General features: G+C 42.0%; 1 protein-coding gene across 7 annotated transcripts in view; it reads left to right on the top strand.

Annotated features, from left to right (window-relative positions):
* Positions 1-25,455, top strand: part of CHST9 (carbohydrate sulfotransferase 9) — a 95,502-nt gene extending 70,047 nt beyond the window's left edge. For all 7 annotated transcript variants that reach the window (XM_075084903.1, XM_075084907.1, XM_075084906.1 and 4 more), the window contains 2 exons: positions 5,462-5,499; positions 23,910-25,455. In XM_075084903.1, coding sequence (XP_074941004.1) covers positions 5,462-5,499; positions 23,910-25,007 — 1,136 coding nt within the window. In that variant the 3' untranslated portion in view covers positions 25,008-25,455. The remainder of the gene's footprint in view (positions 1-5,461; positions 5,500-23,909) is intronic.
* The last annotated feature ends 894 nt before the right edge of the window (positions 25,456-26,349 follow it).

The following is a 26,349-nucleotide window of genomic DNA, read 5'->3' as shown; positions in this document are numbered from 1 at the left end:
CTGCAGGAGCTGCGTTGCTGTCGTGGTTTAACTCCAGCTGGCAACTAAGCACCACACAGCCGCTCGCTCACTCCCCCCTGGGTGGGATGGGGGAGATAATCAGAGGAGTAAAATTCATGGGCTGAGATTAGGACAGTTTAACAGGTAAAGCAAAAGCCATGTGTGGAAGCAAAGCAAACCGAGTAATTCACTCACTACCTCCCATGGGCAGGCAGGTGTTCAGCCACCTCCAGGAAAGCAGGGCTCCATCACGCATAACGGTTACTTGGGAAGACAAACGCCATCACTCCGAACGTCCCCCCCCTTCCTTCTTCTTCCCACAACGTTATGTGCTGAGCATGGCATCATATGATGCGGGATACCCCTTTGGTCAGCTGGGGTCAGCTGTCCCAGCTGTGTCCCCTCCCAGCTTCTTGTGCACCCCCAGCCCACTCACTGGTGGGGTGAGAAGCAGAAAAGGCCTTGACTCTGTGTAAGCCCTGCTCAGCAATACTGAAAACATCCCTGTGTTATCAACACTGTTTTCAGCACAAACCCAAACACAGCCCCATACTAGCTACTGTGAAGAAAATTAACTCTGCCTTGGCTAAAACCACCCCAGCTGCCTACAGATCTCGGAGATTCTTTGGATAATTTATAGGAAATGCATGGTTCTGTCCTAAACATTTTAAGCTGTGTGCACCAATTTACAGGCTTTCACAGATTGTAATCTGTTAGTGTCACACCTTCTCAGTTGTAAGTCTGAAAAATAAATCTGAGTGTTTCTTCCTCAGGCTCTGGTGCCATGGGAAATTGCTTTAGAAGTTTGTCATGAAAGAGTGCTTTGGTTTCCTTTCACTTCTCAGAATCTGCTCTGGTAGTTTAGGAAACTAGTAATGAAAGTGGGGTGTACCATATCCGAATAGGTCACATATGTGTTTATTTAGGCCTACACAAATAAAGTAAAACCCAAAGCTGTTACAGTTTCTGTCATGAACTGGTGAGGGTCCCCTTTTGCCTCTTAGATTCTCCCCACTTCTCTCAGTCTGCTTAGAAACCCTCAGACATTTGTGAACAGGGAGACAGAGCCAGAATTTCTGTTCATCCCCTGCCTTGCTGCCGTGCCACAAATATTAGTAGGATTATCTGAAGACTTAAGGAAACAAACTTTATTCCAAGGCCTTCACTTTATTGATGTTGATGATGGTTACTTGAAGTACAAATTCGGATTTGATTTTGGGAAGGAAAAAAAAAGAAATCCTTTGTTGCTAGGACTTGTAGCAGTCACGTCACATAAATTGGCAGATCTGTGTATTTAAGGGATTTTGCACTCTAATTAAATGCAGTAGTAGTCTTTCGCCTTTTGAAATGAAACCTTTTTTTCTTCTTTTGCTACATACTTAGGGAACAAACATGCTGTCAAAATCCTTAATGTATCCAACTATTTGAACATAAGAAACAGCATCAAGCTGTTATTTGTTCTGTTGGAGTGTACTCATATTTCCAGCCTGAATCTTTTGTACCTGGTGATCTTAATTATATTTGAGCTGGAAGTAGTTTAACACTAAAAGGAATTACAGCAGATTAATCTGTAGACCTGCACAAATACCACATTCCTTTGTATGGAGGTAAGCAGAGCATGGTGTGCATAATTACGTGTTGTTCTCTGTGTAGGTTGTATGCGTAACACTGAGGAGTCGGTGTTGCAGTTCCTCATGACAGCATCAATTATGGCACGCTCTTGTGTCTTGCTGTGGTCAGTTACACTAGAAAACATACATTATTCCTCTCAGTAAGGTAATCTTCCTTATTATAAGAACAAGCAAGCAAAAAAAAAAATTGAAAAACCCAACTTGCCCTGGAAACAGTAATTAGTGTACTAATTAGTGTATGAAAATACAGATAAATCTTTTAAAGAATATTTTCTGTCATTCATTTTTTTTTCTAAAGTGATATAGCTTGAGGTCAACCCAAGAAGGCCATTTATCTCAACCATCCAAAACCACATGAAGCTATTGTTTTACACTTTTTGCATCTGGAGAGACAGAGGAAAATCACTAAAATTAATTGGGGGAGGTCTGTTTCTCCAGTCCTGATGCAAAACCATTGCTGGAATCCAGTTGCATCCATTTAGCCTCAGTTAGAGAGGCAGGAGAGCAGAGCCTCAGCAAATAAGAATCATAGTTTGTACTGGTTAATACATCTTTTGATTCAAAGGATCAGTGATGTACAGTTGTCTATGACTAAGGCCTTTTGATTTGCTTGTGGTTTCAAGGATAGTCAGATGGCACTATTGAGCCCATTTAGGAACAGTTTCCTAGAACTGTAGAAAAAGGAAGTTTCAGGAGAAATGCAGAAGAACAAGGTACTCACATGCAGTCTGGGTTGCAGAAGATGTGTCTCTTGGACTATACCAGCTACCTACTGGTCAGCTTCCATATAGATTTCCAGATGGCAGGTTAAATTTCCCAGTTCGTTTGACGTTCATGCATCCATTCATCTTGCATAAGCTGCTACCTCATTGCAGTGGCTCTGGGAAAACTGACATAAATTTTGAATTTAACATGTGTAGGTCTACAGGTAATGAAACTTCTGGCAAATCTCAAGAATTACCTGCATTTTGTGAAGCTAATGCAGGTGTTGACTGTGGGACTGGCTGACATGTTCTGACAGTTCTGGTTTTATCAGTATCCCATTGCCTCCTGTCCTTTGAATTGGAGCACTCTCTCTAGTGGTGCTTCTTGAATCCCTCTGGTAAATGCTGATGGTTACCAAAAGTGATCACAAGGCAGCTAAAGAGAAACATCCTTCTTGAAATTGAGGGTGCCATAAAGAAAACACATATTAGTGATATGTTATTCTGGGGATTTTAAAAAAAAGCAGGACAAACCAAATTCTGGTTACTTCCTACTGGAAACTGACCCCCCCTTTCAGCACTGCAGGTGTTGTCACAGCATAACATTCTTGTGCCTTTTAAAATCCTTTCTCTTTTTAAGCTGAATTCTGGAGGGACATTTTTATTTGATAGTTGCTGTTTTTGAAAGAATTTCTCTTTTTAACTTAATGTTGATCTATTAGCAATGAGGAAGAGGCAAATAAGAGACTCTTGTATTCAGGATAAGAAAGAAGGTGCTGTTTCATGTGTTCATGTTTTTTCACTGCTTTTTGTAGTTTTTCCTCCTTAAAACAAAAGCACAGTACGCACCAGGACTTTGCAGGCTTCTGCATATAATGGTGCCAATGTATTTCCAACCCTAATTTGCAGCATCCCTGTTATTACAGACCTTGGCCTCTTCTGAGCACAACTGCTGACTATGCCAAATTCACATAGTTGTTCTGGGATGAGGACAAGGATCATCTAGCAAATAAATGGAGAACACAGTATTCAATTTGCTGGTGACCTTGAATTTGATCTCTCTTCTATCCTAAACAGCCTAGTCAATCTCTGTCCTGTTTAACCCATGTCATCATTACTGGAATATCATACAGACAGTTCTGCAACTACCTTTTCCTTGACACTATAGTTTTTAAATCGCCACAAGAAAGAACTAAAAGTGAACAAGGAAAGAACTACCAAAAATTTTTCTTACCTTTTTTCTTAGCAGTGTCAGGAATGGCCACAAAGGTCTTCCCCAGTCTCTCTGTTCATTTTTATATTTGTCTGAGGTAGAAACCACAAGTTTGATTGATAATGCAATGCAATTTGCATCTCGAGGCATCACTGGAAATACAATGGCATGAAAGGCTACTCTGGCAGAGCGCACTTTTCCCCCTGGGCTGACTTTAGAAACTCATTGATGTCACTTCCTTCCTCAGTCAGCAAGTGAATTTTCACTAATTCTCAAGACCAGCTGTCCATGCTGTCAACAGAAAGTTATTAAAATTCCTTTAAAGTGAATCAAAATAGCCTAAAAACAAATGTACTGGGAAACAGGAAAGCATCAGTATTCAAAGTCCACAAACCTTTGAGCAAAATAGTGTTGATCTAACCAGAGATTTCAAGCACTCTGCTTTCTTAGCAACTTGTATATCATTAGAGAATGCTAAAAACACACAATCCTTTAATCTTCTATTGCCAACAATATATTTCGTTAAAATATTAGTTACAAGAATAAATTCTATTTCTCCCAAAAATGAACTCAGTGAACAAGGAAATACATTTTGAGAAGTCTCCCCTAAATAATAGTTGGATTTTTGTGGGACTTTTTAGCCAAAAAAAAAAAAAAGCGCATAATGTTTATATTTAGCAAATAAAAATATAACACAAGCATACAGGAAATAATTATCATAAGAGGCAATCTTATGATATAGCCTAAAGTGAGTATCTTTATCTGAATTATCCAAAATGCTTTCCTTGAGGAGTGTTCTCAGGGACAAGTAGGGAAGATCATTTTCCTTTAGTTAATAGAGTCTTTATACTGTATTTTAACACTTAAAATATTTTCACTCCATTTCAGAAATTCTGTCTTGTGCCACGTGTACCACTATGAAAAAATTCTGTTGGAGTATCATTTGCAGTGCTGGATGAGGCAGCCACCCATGCTAGGCAGAAACAGGCTCCCCTGACAGTTAGTAGTGACACTGACAGGTTGGTTGTAAACAGTGTCCTATCATTATTACTTAAAAAAACCCAAACAACAAACCAAAACACCACGCTGAGCACATGTAGACATGTAGCCTCGCTGGATAGGTAAGTGTGAAATTCCTGACTTTGCCCGATACATGTGGTTGGTCTCCAGTAATAAAGGGAGGGTATTTGATACCAGCTGCCCTTTTGACAACTAGTGCATGAGAACAGTAAATGAGGCAGAATTACTGTCCCTTTCAATCTAAAAGGAGAGAATAGGTTTGAGGTGTCATTGCTGCTAGGGTCCCAGATGGCTGTAGAAAAACAATGTTCTGTCTGGGCTTTGACCATGTCTTCAGAAGCACCCTGAAGGGCACCGCAGAAGAAGGCCAGAATAAGGAAGCAAGACCATAATTCAGCTTGCCACTGTGTGGATATTGTCAGGATAGAATTTCTCCCTTCAGCCAGCTGGTGCCTAACCTCAGTCTTGACACAGGCACGTAATTTTATTTTAGGGTAATGGCAGAAGCTGCTTTTATCCTCTAGTGCTCAAGTCCTGAGCTGGAGGCTACCAGTCTCTCAAGCACATATAGATGCAGCAGTACATCTCACAACATTAACATGCTCCATAGCACATATTTGAAATTTGTTGTCTTCACTTTGGATATTGTAATTGCTTGTGGGGTTCGAGGTTAGATAGATTGGCTACCTGTCTCAATCTTCTTTCTATCGCATCTTGATTAAGAATGGCTTGTCATCTTTTACTTTAGGTGGATTTCCATTTTGAAGTTTCAAGTAATTTGTAGATGTTAAATTCTAATTCTTAATTTTAAGAATTTACTGTTTTTTCTTCTGTGTGTACATGATCATATTCATCAAAGTATGTACAAACTAATTATTTTCTTTCATTTTCAGAGTCTGGAGAAAAAATGCGACGACAGATAATTAATCAGGTATTTTGACACTTTCATACTTTTTGTTACTTAATTTTTCATGTAGAAGAATTGTAGCAATTAAAACGAGAACTTCACAGAACAGGCTAATATTAATTATAAAAGTATGTTACGGACCACATACCAGACAACTGCCTGGCTCTGCAGATGTGTCACATTCTCAAGAGTAGCCATCATTTTTGTTTAAACCTAAGATTTGCCATTTAAGCAATTCACCTAATTCTCAATGTGTTGATGGTGAGGACAAAACCTAGAGGTAATTCGTTCATTGGTATCAAATTTTGTAGAAAGAATTATGTGTTGTTTTTTTTTTTAAAAAAAGTTATATTTCTACTGTTTGCTAGTATTTTTAAAGAAACAAAACTATTGATATGAAGTACATGCACAGCGTGTGTAAGTGGTGTCTTTCAATGTTGTTTAGGTTTTAATTTCTGCCATGAATTTTCACTGAGGCTTCACTAAACTGTGGCATCGCTTGTGGAGGTGTTTTCTGTCTTTATTACTGTATCAGTTAGAAGTAATTATTTAGAAAAAAAATCACCTTTTATATACTGCAATTTCACATTTCAGCGTCAGGAAAATAATATAGGAACTATACTGAAAAAAAAATTCCCCTAACCACAAAGAGAGGAGGAATCCCAGAGTTTGCTTTCCTAAATTGCATGCTTTTCCAGATTGAAAGGACCCGACTTGTACACAAGTGTCTTGTTGCTTCTCATTCTTGGCTTCTTGTACTCTTACTGAATGCTGTTAACCAGATGGCATATAAATGGGTATCTGTATTGTTCGTGAGATTTATTTTGAAATTTCACTTAAAAAGCAGTCATAAAAATGTTTGTATTCCAGCAATTGCCCTCCCTTAAGTAGTCTTCCCTCTAAGCTATAAATTGAGACATTGGCATTACTGCATCACTGTTATCTGTGAATTGATCATCTAGATGGAGAATTAACCTGCCAGGTGACTGACCACCTAAGGCAGCCTGGTTCGGGTCTAACAGCATATCCCCCGCCGTGGCAGAGCACTGTGTCACTTCCAGTGGCCTGAGCTGGCACGACTCCAGACTGAGTGAGCTCTTGCAGGTCTGGAAACTTATGGGAGCCTGGTCCTGAGACATCAAATAAGAGCCAGGTTTTTTTGACATTAGAATTGTTACAACCTTCGTGTTGTCTTGAGTAATTGATGGGTGAATATATTTAGTCCAGAATAGGCATTACATAAGCAAAGGAAAACCTTCACTTTTTCCAAATAAGTGTAGAAATGTTTTGAAACTTACTGGAAATTCTGTGCTTTGAGAGTTTATATCCTAAAACAAGCCTAATTAACTTTTAAAAACTAAACTGCATTTGAAAATTAACCTGAGATGTCTTGTAAAAGCACTTTTGGGAGTCCTTATTGGACAGAAGTGGGGGCAGTTGTATTTTTAAAACACAGCTTGAGGCTACATTGACAGGACTGTGAAAGGCTGATTGAAGACCTAATTCTGCACACTTTCTGTGTGACAAAATCAGCTCTGTGGATGACATTGCTCTTTTCTGAGGAAGACTGTATTGTGCTAAAAAGGACGTTTGTCATAGTTGCAAGAGGTGGATTAGGTAGCCCTGCTTTTTGTGTCCAGTCTTGGTGTTTTCCTGCGTGCCACTGGCTTGCCCTCCCTGAATTGCTCACCTGCTCTGCCTCTCTGCGGTTAAGAACATCTAATTTTGCAGGAAAATTGCATTGTCTTGATGTGTGGGAGGTGTATCTAAATAAAGCTGTAAAAAGTTCATTTGGGGACAAATGGTAGACACTCACTTTTAAACAGATACTAGTGAAGCTAGTGATGGCCCATTCCATACTAACTGCCTTTGGACTTGCAAGAAATGGAAGAATATTTCAAATTAGAAATCAATTTCATTCTCAAGTCTGTAATTTAGGGCACAATTGCAAAGCACTGCATATTTGATTTGTAGTAATATTGCTTGAATGAAAAGATTTCAACTGGGATTGATCCTAATGGAATATCTCCCATGGAAGGATTCTGTTTATCTTCAAAACTGAACTTGAAATTTTATATGCCAGATAAAATACTTATCTGGCTTAAGAACCTGTAGTCCCCTTTAAGTAAGTGCAACAACACTGAGTTAAACTGGCTGCCAGAAATTTAAGCAAGGGAGAAGTGGCTCTGCAGAAGATGAATGATGTTACAACTTGACAGAAGCAGGAGTGCAAAGGGGCAAAGAGCAGGAAATGTCTTATTGAGAGGTGACAGAAACAGAGAGGGGATGGGGAAATGGTAAGGCTGCTGTCCTGGTGATCTCTGGGTAGGTAAACCCCTCACTATCTGTGGGCATCTGGGACCTCTCGCATCTTGAATACCACTGTTGTTTCTGTGTGGTTCTTAGCTCTTTCTAAAGCCTAAGCAAAGTTTGGTGAAATATGACATACATAAAACCCCAAGGTATTATCTGCTTCTAAAAACCTTAAACTACAGTTATCATCTCCACTGGCTCTTGTTCTCTTTGACCATAAGACATTTGCTGGTTTTCCTTGAGCACCTTTTTTGTCATTTACATATATAGGTATGCATGTTAGTTTAACAGCAGCAGTCGTCCACCACTCTGCCTGAGCAGAGATATCCGGAAATGGTATACACTCTGCTTTTCAATACCTATTTTTAGCTACCTTTGCAACTTCAGGGTAAACCCTAGCACTGAAGTACAGCCTGATTGGCTGTAGATGTTAACTACTGCTAAGGGAAACGCAAGGAAACAAGAATAAACCTTGTGCTTCTAACTGTGTAGGAGTCTTGGCTAAAAAATGCATACAGACCACGAATCGAAATGTGTCTGAAGGCAATCCTTTATTTTTCATCCTTACCACTAAGATTTGTCTGTCTTAATGTATCCTCCTACATGTTGTTTTGCCCAGTGCCTCTCAGAAGCTATGAAAGACTAACAAGAGTATGCATACTTGCATTTAGAAGCTGAAGTTGTTTGCGCAGTCAGGCTTTCGGGTTAAAATCCCAGCTGTGTTTGGGCTCAGACTTAAGCCTGTCCTTTCTGCAGTGAAGCTGCAGGTTGGGTCAGGAGGCTGGTGAGAGTGCTCCATATATCTGTCACAGTCTTCTGTCCCTGAGGAGCTCTTTCCCTCAAGGCAGACTCTCTTGCAGTGGCATATCCATCTCTTTGTCTTTTAACATCTCTGTCAGGGAGCATTTCCCTTTCTGCACATGGTGTTAAGAAAACAGTAACACAGAAAGGACTGTGATGAAGCAGTGGACTTGCTAGAGCTAGGCTCAAACCAGGGATAGCTGCAGCTGATGTACTGTCAGTATATACACACCTTCAGCCAACGTAAAGAGGTGAAAGAAAACTCAAACCTCTGTTAAATGAAAATACAAGTTTGTTGCACAGACCACGTTGGTGAATGACTTAGTTATGACCTGAAGGATGCTTCAGGTACTCACATGGTGTAATAAATCTATATTAATATAAGCAAAAACTTCACAGTTCAGTCCAAACTCCTTGGTTTTCCTTGTGCACTGCTGTAGTTTACTTCAGTACTCTCCTCTGTCCCCTTCATCCTCTCACATGACCTAGCTAGGAGAAGTTCAGTCCATGTATGCCAGCTTCCAAGTGCTGCTACTTTAAGGTTATCTAATACGTATGTACCTTGCTCCTATATTCCCACCTTGGGGTCATATTCCTCAGTGTTACTTACTTTGTTCCCCCAAAATTAGGAGTTTGAAAATCTTCACGAGAGCTAATGTATTTAGCCTACCTAACAAACTGAACTATTATTTCACTTTCGTGTGCTTCATAGAATCACATAATGGCTGAGGTTGGAAGGTACCTCAGGAGATCATCTAGTCTAACCCCCTTACTCAAAGCAGGGTCAGCTAGAGCAGGTTGCCCAGGACCACATCCAGCTGGATTTTGAGTACCTCCAAGAACAGAGACTCCAGAACCTCTGAGCAACCTATGTCAGTGCCCAATACTCACACAGTAGAAAAGCCTTTTTTTATATATATTTAAATGGAATTTCTTGTGTTTCAGTTACTGCCCGCTGCCTCTTGTCCTGTCACTGGACACCACTGAGAGGAGTCTGGCTCTGTCTTCTTTACTCCTCCCACTAGGTATTTATATATGTTGATAAGATCCCCCCGAGTCTTCTCTTCTCCAGGCTGAACAATACCAGCTCTCCTGGTCACTGCTTGTATGTCAGATGCTGCTATCCCTTAAATATGTTTGTGGCCCTTCACTGGACTCACTCCAGTATGTCTATGTCCATGTCCATGTATACACTGGACTCATTCCAGTATGTCCACGTCTCCTGTACTGGGAAGCCCAGAACTGGACACAGCACTCCTGGTGTTTGTTCAGGGCTGAGCAAAGGTGAAGCATCAGCTGTCATAATCTGCTAGAAATGCTCTGCCTAATTCAGCCCGGGAAGCTCTTGGCCTTTTTTGCCATGAGGGCACATTGCTGGCTCACAGTCAGCTTGTTTTCCAGAACCCGCAGGTCCTTTCCTACAAAGCTGCTTTCCAGCTGTCCAGCCCTGAGCCTGTACTGGTGCTTGGGGTTGCTCTTCCCCAGGTGCAGGACTTTGCATTCCCCTTCATCAAATTTCATGAAGTTCCAGTTTACCCATTTCTCAAGTCTGTTGAGGTCCCTCTGAATGGCAGCATAACCCTCTGGTGTACCAGCCACTCCCAGTTTTGTGTAGTCTACATACGTGGTGAGGGTACTCTGTCCCATCATCCAAGTCAGTAATGAAGATGTGAAACAGTTTTGGACCCACCATCGACACTGGGGCACTAGTGATTGGCTGTCAGCTGGATTTTGTGCACAATCATTTAAGCCTAAGCGGTTCAGCCAGTTTTCAGTCCAACTCACTGAACACTTATCTAGCCTGTACTTCATGAGGACTTTCTGGGAAACAGTGCCAAAAGCCTTACTAAATTTGAGATTAGCAACATCCAGTACTCTCTCCTCACCCACTGAGCCAGTCATCTCATTGTACAGGACTATCAGACTGGTCAGGCATGATTTCCCCTTCATAAATCTATGCAGCACGAAGTCCAGCTGGAGGCCAGTCACCAGTGGGGTAGTCAAGGGGTCACAGCTAAATAAAATACTGTTTAACTTCTTCATTACATACCAGGATGATGGGACAGAGTGTACCCTCAGCAAGTTGTCAGAGGATACAAACCTGCAAGGAGTAGTTGAGACACCAGACGGGTGTCTGGTGCCTCGTTCAGAGGGATCTCAACAGGGTGGAGAAATGGACAAACAGGAACCTCATGAAGTTCAGCAAAGTGAAATGCCCCTGGGGAGGAATAATCCCCTTCTCTACCGTGCTACCAGGAACTGAGGTGAAGTTGAGCAGCCTGTAGTTTTCTTGATGCCCTCCTTGAAGCTTGGAGTGACATTTGCTTTCTTCCAGTCCTCAGAAGCCTTCCCCCACCACCACGACCTTCAGAGATAATCAAGAATAGGCTCACAGTGACATCCTTCAGCTACTTCAGCATTCATGGAACCATCAGGTCCTATGGACTTGCTTATGTCCAGTTTGTTTAAATCTTCCCTAACCTGATCCTCCTCCACCAGAGGAAGTCTTCCTTGCTCCAGACTTTCCCATAGGTCTCAGGAGCATGGGATTGCTGAAGGCCAGTCTTTACTAGTAAAGACCAAGGCAATGAAGGCGTCGGGTATCTCAGCCTTTTCCCTGTCATCTATTACCAGGTTCCTACCCTGTTCAGCAGTGAGCCCACATTTCCCCTAGTCTTCCTTTTGCTGGTGATAGACCTGTGGAAGCCTTTTTTGTTGCCTTTCACATCCGTCCCAGGTGGGTTTTGGCTTTCCTAACCCCATTCCTGCATGATCAGACAGTGCCTCTATATTCCCCGAAGTCACCTGTCCCAACTTCCATCTCTGGTATGCTCCATTTTTGTTTGGGTTTTTTTTTTCAGAAGCTCCTTTTTTAAGCTTGCAGACCCCTGCTACCTTTGCTTTGATTTCCTCCTCATGGGGAAGTTTGGAGGAGGTGATCTTTGAACTTCACCCAGATGTATGGCTGTATGCCATGAGTGTCCTCTAAGCAGGTCGCTGAACACCCTCAAGTCTGCTCTTCTGAAGCCCAGGGTTGTGATACTGTTTTTCGCTTTGTTCCCTCTTTTCAGAATCCTGAACTCTGCCTCTCATGGCAACTGCCATTACTCTGACCTTCACATCTCCAACCAGCCCTTCCATGTTTGTAAGTGTGAGGTCCAGCAGCCAACCTCTCACTTTTGGCTCTTTGATCACTTTTGTTAGGAATTTGTCATCAATGTGCTCCCCAAACCTGGACTGTCTGTGCCCTGCTCTGCTACTCCTCTGGCAGCTATTGGGGTGGTTAAATTCCTCTATGAAGACCCAAGTCTGCAAATGTGAGGCTTCTTCCAACTGTCTGTAGAAGACCTCATCCACTACTTTTTCCTGATCGGGGGCTGTATCACAGACACCTACCACAGTGTTAGTCATGCTGGTCTGCCCCCTAGTCATGACCTACAAGCTCCTCACTGACTCATTTATCCAAAGGCAGAGCTCTGTGTGTCCCCAGTGCTCTCTGACTGAAAGGGTGACAGCCTTGCTGTCTCAGCCTGCCCTTCCTGAAGAGCCTGTATCCATCCAGCTCTCCAGTCCTGTGAGCTGTCCTACTGCACCTCTCTGATCCCAGTGAGACTGCACACAGACCTCTAATTCCTCCTGTTTGCCCCCTGTCCAGCGTGTAATAGTCTACGAGCACTGTGAAGAGGACCCAGCTGGGCTGGTTTCCCAGAGGAGGCACCCCATCATGCTGTCCTGTAGGTAGCCTCTTGTTAACACGCATATGCTTGAGGTGGGCACCTCTGAGCCCTGCCCGGTAGACTATGAGATCCCTCCCACTCTCCCTGCCCATTTTGTTTACCCATAAGCAGAACTTGCATTTTTTAAAAGTTATTTTTCCATTCATTATGTGATATCTGATCAGATAGGAAAATTGGACAGGAAAAAATGTTCAGGTTTGCCCTACACACAACATTTTCTTTCTTCCAGGCTGATCAGGGCTGTTCCTGATACCATCCTCTGCCCCCTTCAAGTTCAGGTAACATAACAGTCCTTCACTGATTAAATAATATATAGTACCGGGATGGTAAATCTCAGAAAAACACAGGAGGAAGTATTATTCAAATAAGAACAGCAGACACTTTTATTTGAGAACCTTTTCAGTATCGTTTTGGAGGAAACCATTTCTCAGGCTGTATAGACAGGAGCATACATGGAGTGTATGAAGATAAAAATATCTTCTCTTTTATGAAGAATGAGTCTTCTTGTGGGGAAAAAAAAAACAAACCCAAGCATTAGAGTATGCAACATACTAAGAAGACTGGATGTCCGACAGAAGTATTGAAAGAAATGGCATGAGACATGAGCAATGAAAGGCAGTACAGGCTGGGAAGTTGGGTTGCAGTCCTGATTCTCAGCTTTCCGAGTGTCGTTTCGCACTCTGTGGAAGTGGCAAGGGTTTTCTACCAGTGTTAATCAGAAATTAGGAATCACAATTTCACATGGGGTAGGCAATTATTATCTTTCCTTGTTTTGCAGACATGGAAAAATGAAGTGTGAAGGTCAAGGGACTTGCTCAAAGTTACAAAATCAAACACTGTGGTCTTGGCCGGCGTGCCTACCCTTAACCACAATGCCATTCTTTCTCATTATTCCTCTGCTTCAAGGTGGGATAGCGCTTGAACCTAGTTAGTGTTTGGATGGCACACTGATCATCTGTGGCACTGCTTGCAGATTAATGCCTACTGAGTGGATAGCTATACAAAAAACTCCTACCAAATAAACTAGGGTATTTGCTTTTACCTATGATAAACATGAGTTAGCCCCCTTCAGTGAAAATAGCATATGCTACCTTTCAGTCAGTGTAAGGACGGGGTGTGTGGTGGATAATCCCCTTTCTAAATTCACAGCCTATTTTGTCCCACGGTCATTTATGAATGCAATCAATTATCAAGTTGTTTCTTTTTTTGTAAAATTGAACACATGAATTTGTTTAAAAGTGTATGAATGTAGACAGATGCAGGTTTGAGATATTTGCCAACCTAGAGCGCATTATACATTTCTATTTATTTTTTATTTACCAATGAAGTCATCTAATTTGAATTGAATGCTAATTGTGATTGAGAGGAAAATGCTTTGAGACCTCTGGAGATCTTACTGTCTCTTACGAAGTAATTTGGGGGAAATTGAATTCTTCATGCCTGAATATACATTAATATTCTTCAGCTGAACCTAGTTCCATTTGAAACTGTTCTTACTACTTCTAAAAGAGCAAGATGTCTTGTTTATGCTGGATGATAAGTGTGTTTACCTGCAGACAAGATAGAAATGGATTCTGTTTACCAGCAAAAAATCCCTGTGGATCTTACCACAGCCACTAATGTGAGAAATACTGCCATGTATGCAGAAGCACAGCATTACATTACAGGCCTCTCTTCTCAAAGGGGATGGTGGGTTTTGTGGGGAAGGAGTACAGTTGTTTATCATCTTCATTTTTACATTTTTCTCATTATAAGTGCCCTGGGTGCCCTAGGGAGACCTGTCCGGTCATGCTGCCAGGCCATCTCCTTCTCAGTCCTCCTACAGTAACATTTGAAGCTGTGGAGGGACAATTCTAGCCAGCTTTGACACAGCTGTAAGAGCTGAGCTCAGCAATGTGAAGGGTGGTGGCTGGTCACAGGGGAAGTTTTGTCCTTGCTGGGGAAACGCAGTCATTGGTATCCCAGCTCCATATCTATTTCAGGAGAAGGCAGAGGGCTGGCTGGCGAGCACAAATGCAGGTGGTGAGCCACTGCGTTGCCCACTGCTGACCATTGGGTAAGGGCAGGAACTGGAAGTGCTGGCCAGGGAAAACTGGGATGTGGAAACATGATTGGAACTGCTCCAAAATTAGACTACTACTTGTATCACTGCTTGTAAGGACATCTTGTTGAACCGCTTGTTTGTAGCTTGATGTTTGCAGCTGAAGTAATTCCTTCAAAGTAATTGAGGAAAGGACTTGGTTCCCGACTCAAAACTTTTTGGGCTTAGAATCATATTGTTTCCCCACATAACGTGTGCTCTTTGCCTCATTTTTATTCCAAGTATCTTAATGGGCATCCAAGCTCCACATTCGGCTACTGAGAACAAACACCTAAGGAACAATTTAAGGAGTTATATCTTCACTGTAGTTCAGGGGGGGCATGTTTTGAAGGAAACGGAAGCACCTAAATTCAATTCAAGTCCAGATCTGCAACAACCTCTGTGCCTGTTCATTACCTCCCAGAGAAGGCAGCTGAGCCTCGTAGGCTTGTTCCTCTGTGGGTACAGGTATGCCCCAGTGTTGGCAGGACTGGTCCAACCCACGCGCTTCTTATCTCAGTGTGGTAGAAACCCAGAAATGGCCATCTTGCCTGGAAAGCTTCACACCTGCCAGATTGGACGACATGATGTACAGGTACTCCAGGTAGTCTTCTTAACATGCTGTGGGATATCTGTGAAAACTAAGACCACGATTCCCTGAAATAGGAAAGTCCAGGTTCGTTTTCTTGCTCTGCCCAAGCAGATTCAAGCCTACAACTTCTGCTACATGTAAGACTCATGTTATATCCCTCCCGTATATAGAAGTGAGCCAGGCGGGGGGAGAGGAAGAGAGAGGGCGTCATCTGATGTCCGGTGGTTACAGCACTCCTTGGAAGAGTGGATCCAGGGTTTCAGTCCCAGCATGCAGGGTTAGCTAACCTCCAGGGTTAATGCCCAGCAGTTAGATCACCCTCCCAGGAAATATGTCTAGTCATCCAGATGGGTCCATGGGGACCAGGTCTCCCCTGTGCAGGGTGGGTGTTGATCACCAACTGCCCAACACATGGACCATAATACCTCTGGATAAAAATATGTTGGTGTCTAGCCTCAGGCATCAGCCCTTGTCTTTAGAGGGGAAAACAGATGTTTAAAACATGAAATGTTCTCAAAAATGCCTGCCTGGCTTGAGTTGTGAACATACAAGAGGCATTATTTATTTTCTTCTTCATAAAATGACTGTATATATGAATTACCATGTACTTGGAAGTAACGATTTTGAGAACTGCATTTGTCAACAGAGAGAACTATTTAGGTATTTGACTTGCTTCTGTGCTTTAAGTTATGAAAAAGTAGGTACATTAACATTATTTAATGAACTTGAATAATAGACCAATATGTAATATACAGAGATTACCTGAAAGTGTCATCTTCAGATTTAAGCTCCCTATTTACATATAGTAAACCTACCCAGAAGTAGAACCCAAGAGTCTTTTTCTAATATTACTCTTCATAAAATATTTATTGCGTGCTTAGTTTGAGTCCATTTTGAATTTCAGGTTGTTAAAGCTGCTTTGCTTTAACATTGTTTGACATTGTTCTGTACCAAAATAAAAGTGAGTGCTGGTGAGGATTTCTGGCCACTGACTGCAGTGACTGACTTAGGTTTTATTAACAGAGCGTACGCAGACGAGGAGGACTGAGCTCAAAATTAAATACTCTTTGAACATACTGGTTTACCTGTACCCAAAATGAGTGCAACCGCACAGGAAGGAGGTTGGGCTAAATATGGCCATCTGTTAAGCGGTCCGTGATCTGAAAGTTGCCTTTTATTAACAGTGCATCTTAGCTACACATCTAGAGACAAGCACTCCATGCAAACTGGATGCCGGCTCCATCCAAACACAAGCTGTCTGGGCTGCAATGGCTCTGTGCTTATTTACAAGTCTGTAAGTTTTACTGCAAAGAACCAGCCCCATGAAACTGCTGTCAGAAAGCTAGAGAAGCAGCATCAGCATTGCACGATCTAGAAGCCAATTTATCATTGCCATTGATGGACCTCGACAATGATTTCTTTATTAGTAATAAGGGGGTGGGGTTCTTGTTTTTATTGTCAATACTTGGTTGCAGTTGTCTTGGTGAATCTTTAATCTGTCACACAAACTTACATGTTACTTAGTTTCTGATAATAATAGCATCTTTATTGGTACTTTTTCTATTAACCGTGCTTTGATCTTTCTTGTCCTTCCCATTCTGAGCATGTTTTGGAGAAACCAAATGTTTTGACTGTGAGGGCGGAAACAGAAGGGAGTTAATTCCAGATTTGAACAAGAATTGGCAAGTCAAATTAGAGATTAGTTTCCTTCATCCAAGTTGCTGACCATATGAGTCAGCTTGTGGAAGTGGCTCGTGCAGACTGTCTTGCCTCATTAGCATGGGTGACTTCATGCTTTCTATAGATGAAGGCAGGGAGAGGAGGGATGCCCCGTGCAAAGCCGGGAGTTGTGTATCTGTGAGGGTCTCAGGCGAAGACAAATGGGTTCCTCCTGTCCCCTTATTAAATGGGGACAGGACTACTGCTCTAATCCTGATAATCTTACTGTTTGTCTTACCCCATGGGGCCTTCCCACTTTCTCCATTGCCTGTGGGCCTGGGTTGTTCTCCTCCAAAATCAGCTCTGGATTGGTGCTCTCCTTTCAAGTTGTTTCACACCAGCTCATTCACTGACACTTGGCAACACCACATTAAAAAAAAATCTCATTCCCTCTGCCCTTTCCTTCTTCACTGGTTTTGTCTGTGCCCTTGCCATAACTCAAAGTCACCCTGCAGTGAGATGCCGAACTTTCTGCTAACAGATTCAAGGGGCAATAGTTACTGATTCACAAAGCTGTGTTTTGAAAAGCAATATTTAAAATGACTGGTATCTGTTAATTAAAATTTACCTGCAGTATTTTTTCTTCTTACTATGGTCTGTCATTCTCATTTGTGTCAGGCTTGGTGTTTACAAGTACCGCCCTTGAACCTAACTGTATTTTAGCTACAAACTAAAGTTTGCCTCAGTCTCTGCAGGAAGGTCTGAGCACCTCTTATACTTGTTTCTTTTTTCTTGTTTTCCCCCAACTCTAGTAACCTTAGAGATGCTAGGTACAAACACATGTGTTTTAGGGATACATATCTCACTGGAAAATGTGGTGTCTGTTATAGTAAGGTTTTGCCTGTCAGGACTGATGGCTCCACATACAAAATATTCCTAGATCTTAATCCAGAGGAAAGATAGGCTTGCTGCTGGTTTGTGGGTTTTTTTGAGAACCCTGAAAGTTCAAAGCACAATTGTTTCATTCTTCCTTTTCCATAACAGAATTGTGTATGAACCACAAGGTATCTCTGATAGAAGTACCTCTGCTAAACTTGCAGTGTTCACAAGGAACAATATGTCAACCCTGGCTCGTGAGGAATCTAGCAGTGGTGATTTGCCCTGAATAAATTAGATAAGCCAAAAATTCATTACTCCACTGGGAGGCGAGGGGTTAGTGGTCCCTGTCTCTGGAGTAGCTGTTTTAAGCACAAGTGATGAATCAAGAGATTTATCTCCACTGCACAGAAGGTGAAGCAGCTCATCAGCAAGTATTTCCTGTCATTTATTGCAAGCCTGGATAGTCTCTCCATTGGGAGTTCCTGTAGGGATTTGTTTAGCTCGCCAACACTACGCTACACAGCTGCTGTGATATGAGAAAGTTGTGAGCACATTTACATGTTAGCTCAGGTAGCCTAGTAGTAGAGGAGTCTGCCGTTCTGAATTACGCTTTGCAAATAGTCTTCTAGCACAAAAAAAAGTCAAGGATAATCCCTCTTTTTAGCGGGCTTAAGAAAGCTTACGCATACATGTTTAAGTATAGCTCTACATGTTTCTACAGCTGAGGTGAGGCAGTAATAGCTCCAGGCTTCACTGGCTTGCTGAAGACAGGGATCATGCAACCTTTTCCTCATACTTCAACTACATCTGAATTTTGAGCCATCTGCCACAAATATGGAGCTCTGCTGAAGAAATCCTTCTCACTGTGCCCAATAACAAAAATATGTTAAAAACTTGGTATTTTAAGCAAATGAGGTTTAGGCTGACTCACACGTACCTACAATCCAAGTAAGCGGATGTTCATTCTATAGCCCTCCAGTATTCAAGCTGCCTTCATCTAAATACCTAAATTAAGAGACTGATCTCCATGGGCTCCCTGATAGTATAGAATCAGAGAGTGTATCAGAAAAGGAACCTTGTCTCAGAAGAGCCTTTCTCTGCCTGTTTTCTGTGGAGAGATCCTAGGTAAACAAGTAAGGTCTTGAAATTATATGGTCATTATAATATAACCCTCACCTTAGAAGCAACATAAAGAAATGTATTTACACAGCAAAATAAAGTATCTAGTGCTCTCAGTTCATGGTGAACTTTGGCACTGCTAAACACATCTAGTTCCAAAGGACTGGGAGGTAATATACCCGAAGCATGTATTTCAAACTCCTGTCATCACTGGGGGCCTTTGCTTCTTCTCATAGGTAGGTTTCTGTGAATATGTACTGCAGAATCCCTGCCTGGGTTGCTCAGAAAACACAAATGCTCTGTCCTTCTAAATAATTGTTTTTTATAAGTTTCATCTTCAAAAAAATATTTTAACCTGTTGTTATCTTAAGGAAAAAAGAATTTATCATCTTTGAATATACATGTGTTTGCCAAGCACCCATATTAGCTATTTAGTATAATAGTGCTGAGAGGTTCCTCGGGGCACTCAAACCTGCAACGGTTAGGTGCAAGCCACAGTAAAAAGAAGAGCACAGAGGCTCCCAGGAGATTCATGCAGTTGCTCCTAAGCAGCATGTTAGAGGACAATTTCAGGAAGCATGTTTTAGGACAGAAGACATATTAGCTAGATGTTGCAAACCAAACCATATATCACTAATGCAATGTAGTTATTTGGCAGCACAGAAAAGCAAGATAAAATAGAATATTTCTTTCCTCCACTGTTCTTTGTCCTATGTATTCTGTTGGGCTCACCTAATTTTATTATTCTTGTTAGTAAAAATGAAGATCCAGCACTGAAGCATTTAGGAAACACAGCACTGTCTGCACTGCAAGCCATTAAATCTTTCTAAATCAACCCTGGAATATCATCCTTTCCAGTACATCATTATCTTTTCGTATGGTGGGTTGCTCAAATTGCAAACTGCCTAGATAAGATCCCACCCGTGCATTGTAAAACCACCACAGAGCATAACTGGATGAGTCTTAACCATTCTTGGCAGTAGTCAATCTCTTCTACCCCAGTGGCTTGTGGAGGTATTAAAGGAAAGGACAGCTTCAATGTGTGTAGAAGAGGTATTGGCTACTTATTTTTACAGTGAGGAGAATGGGAGGAGCAGGGAATCTCCAGCAACAAAAATGTCAAAAAAAAAATCCATGAACCCATCAATGATTCAAAAATGCCTTTCGTTTCAGCAGCTTCACTTAGTTGCCTGCCAGTAGCCAAACACCACACTAAAACCCTGTCAAATTCCTTTTTCCCTTCTATTTAAACTAATTTTTAAATCTGTCTTCAGTTCCTGCCTATCTAAAGGGAGACAGAGGTGATGGGCATACTCTTCTAAATTGGACTCGTGGCCGTTTCTTAACTTCCTTCAAATGTGTTAATGTAAACAGAGAACAAGGCACTCTGCATAATTACTGGCAAGGGTGCAACACTTCACTGGATTTTAAGTCTCAGATGAAATGTACACAACCTGCTGCATAGGTTGTCAGCATGTCTCAAGGACAGCCATGTGTCTCTCCAAGGTGACCATGGAGTTCGTCTCCCATGCCAGGCAGCTGGCTCCCAAGCTTAGCAGCTCTTTGGAAAGCCAGGAATGGCCATCCCTGCACCTAGACACTTAGCTCAAAGAGTCTGGTAAGGACTGTTTGCAGGGGAAGATCTGAATCCAGAGTTAGTGACTGATATGGGATTACCAGTGTGCTGCCTGTTGTTGGTGTACATTCAGGTGTTTTCCAAAACAATGGTGCTCAGCAGCTTGTGGGGTAGACTGTTAGGAACATAGATATAATGGACAAGGCTTTTAAAAAAATGTTTATTTCTTTTGCAAGTTTCTTCTTTTCCTGATCCTGCTGTGAAAAAAATCAACATAAAATCAGAGATGTTCAAATCTTTGAAGTGTCATAAAATGGTCGTTGAAAAGTCACTGGCACCAAGAGGAAGTACATACCTCACTTTGTGTAGGCTTGGTATCATAAAACATTAAAACCCTTTCCAAGGGTGAGGCTTTCAGCTCTGTCATGCATGGAAGAGCGGTACCAGCTAAATGTGCCAGACTGTCAGGTAGTTTTGCTTAAGAAATATGTCACTATCTATTGAACAATTTCTGTCAGTTTCCCAAGAAAACTTTCTAGTTAAACATTTCTCATCAAAAATAAAGCTTGATTTATCCCTTCACCTTTACTAGCTACTAACCTAGTTACTCAGGCAAGTGTATAGGAAGGTTTGATGTCCTTTTGAGTTGGAAAACTGCCATGGCAATGTAACAGCCATTTATGTCCTTGAAAATTATCACTATCCATTCCCATTCTTAGCTAGAGGAAGATACAGCCAGCATTTACTGCAAGCGCACTATCCCTTATGGAGCTTATAATAACATTTATTAGCCAATACTGTTGTATTCACTACGGGATATGTGTTTCAATGGGAAGGGGAAGCAGAGGGGGGAAGCAACTAATAGTATTTTACACATTTATATAATTTTTTTGTACTCAGAACTTCCCATGTCATTGTTTTCCCCCTAGGTCTTTTTATTTCCCTTCTGTTTGGGGCTGTATTTCCCTGATTGATTCTTTCTCCTTTTGCCTCATCTCGCTTGGAGGGAGCCCCTTTCAAGTGACTCCTACTGTGCATATGTTGTTCCTTTAGGGTGTTACCTGAGATTTCTCTGAATAGTCCTTCTCTGAAGTCTTTAATCCCATGAAAAATCCTTCAGCAGTGGTTCCTACAGCTGCATTCACAGTTTCTGAGGCTGAAATGCAATCCTCTTCTGGCATCAGCTTGGGTTATCCCCTGAGGGTTGGTCCTGGATCCCAGGCAGACTGTTTGAAATGGAACAAAATCAAGGCCACATACCTTTCTGTCTGTCCTGTGGAACCGAGGCATCTTCCACTAGCTCAGGATGGCAGACTGAATTCAGAAGGCTGAACTTTCCTCTGAAGTATAGGGCTAATTTTTGAGCTTTAGCTTGAAATTCAGATGGTTTAAGTGTCTTTGCACTGAAATATCCCTGAAATAGACTGCAAAATTCGGATTACATACCGTAGGAAGTCATGAGGTGCTGCTGCCCTCTCTTGAATTTTCTCTGCATTGGGGAACACCAGTACAGTCACACATCACTGGAGACTGTCTTCTAAATTATAAAATTCCCCAGAGGTGCCCCAATGAGTTTACAATCTGTGGTTACTTTAGCACTGTAGTGTAACTTTATTCCTACTTCTGTTGAGCCTGGTATTGTGTGGTTGATTTCTGTGTATCCCATTTTTTTCATTTTCACCTTTTTAAGTTCCAGGTTTTCCTTTTAAGGTCAAAGAATTTAATTTATTTGTAAGTCTGTGGTTCTGCAGTACCACTTGTACTGCACCACCATTCACTGCAATGCTGAAATTCCTATCCCCTGTTTTACTACTAGCACTGGCTTCTGTTATTACACACTAACTATGCTTCTAATTCTTTCTGTCCTAGGGCGGAAGGGATAAATCTCTAAGCACATGCATTTTGTTTGTTTTTAAAAATGAAATATTAGACAACAGAATTAAAAAAACAAATTATGTTAGAAAAACTGACCACCTCAAACTGAAAGAATTCAAGTATCCTTTTGCATCTCTAAAAACGCCAACATGCCCTCTCTCATAGATGTACAAGCCCTGCATGGCTCTGTTCTTGTATTTGCTTTCACCAATACAAAAATCATTTTACTTAGTTCAGTGAAAACAAAGACCTGGTTGTCAGTGGTTTGCAGCGATACAGAATAGCCTGATGCCCCGGTTTTGTTTTTGTCATTGGAAATTATTACACTGCAAGATAGGCTAACTTTTCTTGGAACTGCTTGTTTTTCTGTAGGCTTTATTTCAAACTGGAATTCAAATTGTGTTCCATGCATTACCATCTCTTACATTATTCCTCTGAATTTTTAACAGCCTTATTTGAGTCAGCCTATGAACTTTCCCATCCCCCCCAAATCCACAGTTATCGTCTTCCAGTCCACAAATCAACTTTCCAGTAAATGTTTAATCAGTTTATGGCAGAAGAGTCTTTTTATGTAGGTTTCCAAAAATGTTAGACTTACGAAAGCTGTCAGGCAGTCTGGGCACATATGCCCATCTAACCGTTTGGTTGTCTGGTATTTGCAACAGGGTGTTTAAAAACCTGTTAACCAGCATCCCGCCCCCCTCCACAAGTGTAACGAAAACAGGCAGCTGTATAGATGTCCCAATGCAGCAGGTTTGCCTACTGACAGGAGAGGAAATCTACAGGCCTTAGTAGACAAATGAGAATCCACCCAGGAATGAGAGAGGAGAAATACCCAAACTGCAAGAAACTCTTCAGTCAATTTGCATGATAGAGCAAGATCCTGAAGAAGTTGACGGCAAAACACAGATCCAAGCTTTGCTGTTTCTGCAGTTTGTGGATTGCAAAGTGGCTGGGAACATTAAAAGACACGTTTGGGAGGAAAGTCTCATCTTTTCACATTCTTTGCAGGGTCACTAGTTGATGTTTAGTTAGTTGATGTCATTAATGTTGATGTTTAAATAAGTCAGATGGAATAGGCTCTAAAGGCACCTATTTTGCTGTGAAAGCAGCTAGCTCAGGTGCCGGCATCTGTGTTGCAAACACCTGTATGTCCATGCAGTCCAACGCATCCCACTTCCATGATCTGTAGAGGGACAGGAATGGGACCTTTTTTGGAGGGAGGATTTCGTCTGTCACTACAACCCTCTCAAACCAACTGAAGTCAGCTATTTAGGAGCCCTAGGTGGGTCCCTTGCCACCAGCGCTGACCTTGCAGCCACTGGGGGACAAGGCCTGCTCCAAGTCACAGCGGTGGAAGCAGATGCAGCAACTGTTAGCATGACTATGCCAATGAGCTCCAGAGAGCTGTTAGCAGCTGCGCAACCCAACCAGTGCTGTCGTGGGGGGAAAATGTGTTTGGTAGAGAAAAGCAACTGGCCACCCCTACCAGGACTGTCAGTCTCCCTGTGTGAACCTCTTTTGATTTCTTAAAAGGTGTGGCTTAAACTATTTATTTTTGTAGGAGGACCTACCGTGCACTAACAGGTAAGATTCGGAAGCACGAGTTTCCATAATTAGCCCAGCTTGTTGCTAAATTAGATGTATCAATCAAGTGGTTCAAAAGATAGTTTGTAGTACTAAATGTGGCTTGGTCTCAAGCGTGCACCACAATCCTTGCTGCTGTTGCAATGTGAATGGGCTGGGTTGGGTTGGGCTGGGCTGTCGTTGCATTGTAAGCTCTGCTTCTTTCCATATTTGCAGGTTTTCCCACTCCCAACTCCGGGGATGCCAAGGAGAGTGGCGTGGAGCAGGAGCGATTCTCCTGGCCTCAATAAGCACAAGATGGCCGTCTTGGGTGGCAAGCACTGGCGAGGCAAGGCTGACCCTTTCGGTGTGGTGGCTGCTTCCTTGGTGAGCCAACTGTCTGAGCAGCAGAAGATAAGCGAGCCACCTCTCAGCCAGTTCGGAGGGGTGTATTTACCTCCTGCACTGCACCCTTTAAACAAGACATTAGTCAAGGGTGGCAAATGGAAGGATATGGATATCACCCAGGAAAAGCGCAGGTCCTTCCTGCATGACTTCTGTAAGAAATACAACAGCAGAAAGAATCTGCGAACCCATCTCGTGCACCTGGTGTCAAGAATTTATGTGGAGGACAGGCACAAGATCCTGTACTGCGAAGTGCCGAAAGCAGGCTGCTCCAATTGGAAAAGGGTCCTCATGGTGCTCAATGGACTTGCTGCTTCAGCACACAACATTTCCCATGATGATGTGCACTATGGAAAGCATCTAAGGAAACTGGACAGTTATGACCTAAAAGGGATATACACACGCTTGAACACATACACCAAGACTATATTTGTACGTGATCCTATAGAAAGACTGGTGTCTGCCTTCAGGGATAAGTTTGAACATCCAAACAGCTATTACCATCCAGTATTTGGGAAGGCAATAATTAAGAAGTATAGACATAATGCAAATGAAGAGGCATTGAAAACAGGATCAGGAGTTAAATTCAAGGAGTTTGTCCAATATTTGTTAGATTCCCATCGCCCAGTAGGAATGGACATTCATTGGGAGCAAGTCAGTAAGCTCTGCTACCCCTGCCTCATCAACTATGATTTTATAGGAAAGTTTGAAACCCTGGAAGAAGACGCCAATTACTTTTTGCAGCTGGTAGGTGCTCCAGCTGAGCTGAAGTTTCCTAAATTCAAAGACAGACATTCCTCTGATGAGAGAACAAGTGCAGAAGTAGTGAGGCAGTACTTAAAGGAATTGTCTAAGGAGGAGAGACAGCTGACCTATGACTTCTATTACTTGGATTACTTAATGTTCAATTATACATCACCAATTGTATAGTACCAGAATAGCTTCAGGCTTCTATTAGATATTTATCATTTTGGGATTCAGAACAACTACTTCCATATTAGCCCTGAAAGGAAACAAAGTTACTGCTAAGTGGAGATGTCTTGACTTAGTGGGAATTTTATAAGCTTGAGTGACACCAATTGACACCAAATTATAGGAGAAAGCACAAAAGAAAAGACCTGTAAACAGCATAAATTGCACTAAAATGTCTGAAAAAGCTGCTTTTACCATTATGGATTATACTGTGGAAGCGGTAGTGCAGGCAGCTGTTGCATTAGCTTACCTAATGTTCTTTTAATAGTTTAAGAAAAAAGCATTCAGAGTAGCATGATTCTTTTTTGGTGTGTCTGCTTCAGAAATTCATTTTGAAACTATTTTTGAATGTATTTTTTACTTTCTGTCACTTATTAATAAAGAAGCATTCGCTAATTTTCTAAAATGTTTGCCGTGTTCTCAGTTGCAAAGCTTGTTTATTTGATTACTATTAGACTGTAGCTGGTTTTAGACCTGATTGTTTTTTATTGAAGGATGCTCTTGAATGCAAATGCATAAAACTACAAATAACAGAGCAGCTCAACTGCTGAGCAGAGTAAATTTGGGTAAACCTGTGATCTGGAGTCCCAGTCCACTACCCCATTTTGGTTGATATACTAGAGTTGACAAACATGACCCTGCTTTCAGAGAACTGCCACATACATTAAAACTAACATTTTAATTTACAGTGGAGTCAAACACATGATGCATGCTGCGGTCCCAATATTCAAGATAGTCTTCGCATATGGTGATAAGGCAAAGTCTTAGAGTGGTAGCTATGGGGCATTGTAAGGTCTGTACTGAGAAGCAACTTCGTTGCAACCGCTGTGATTGCTCTTGGTCTGCCAGTGTTCTATCGTCAGCCCAGCTCCCAGCAATGTGTTACACAGAAAGTGTGTATGCCTATTGCCTCCCAATCCATGGACTGCTTTTGTCCCCAGAGCTGCTGGAAGTCACCTGGGTTTTTCTGTTCTTCCTGCTTTGTCAGCAGCAGGGAACCCCAGGGGTGGGGTGGGTGCTGAGCTGTTACGTGGTGGGATAGGGATTGGTAATTCATCCTAGAGGCAGTAGTGCCACAGTCCTGGTCATAAAAGGAAATTTAGAAAAAGGAAAAAGATACCTTCTCTCCTCCTCTTCCCTCTCCTCCCTCGGGTGGTGTCTGACCCATTCACGCGGTCATTCCTGCAACCCACAGTTGCATGTGGCATTGGCCGGGGTGCCCCAGGAGGAGGAGAAGTCTGCAAAATACGGAGAAATCCCTGTGCCCTTCCAAAATAAAGACGACACCTATTTTTTGCTT

This window comes from Phalacrocorax aristotelis, chromosome 2 (genome assembly GCF_949628215.1).
Source record: "Phalacrocorax aristotelis chromosome 2, bGulAri2.1, whole genome shotgun sequence".
NCBI lineage: Eukaryota > Metazoa > Chordata > Aves > Suliformes > Phalacrocoracidae > Phalacrocorax > Phalacrocorax aristotelis.
Note: the sequence above shows the minus strand (reverse complement) of the source record. Positions and strands in the feature narration are given on the sequence as shown.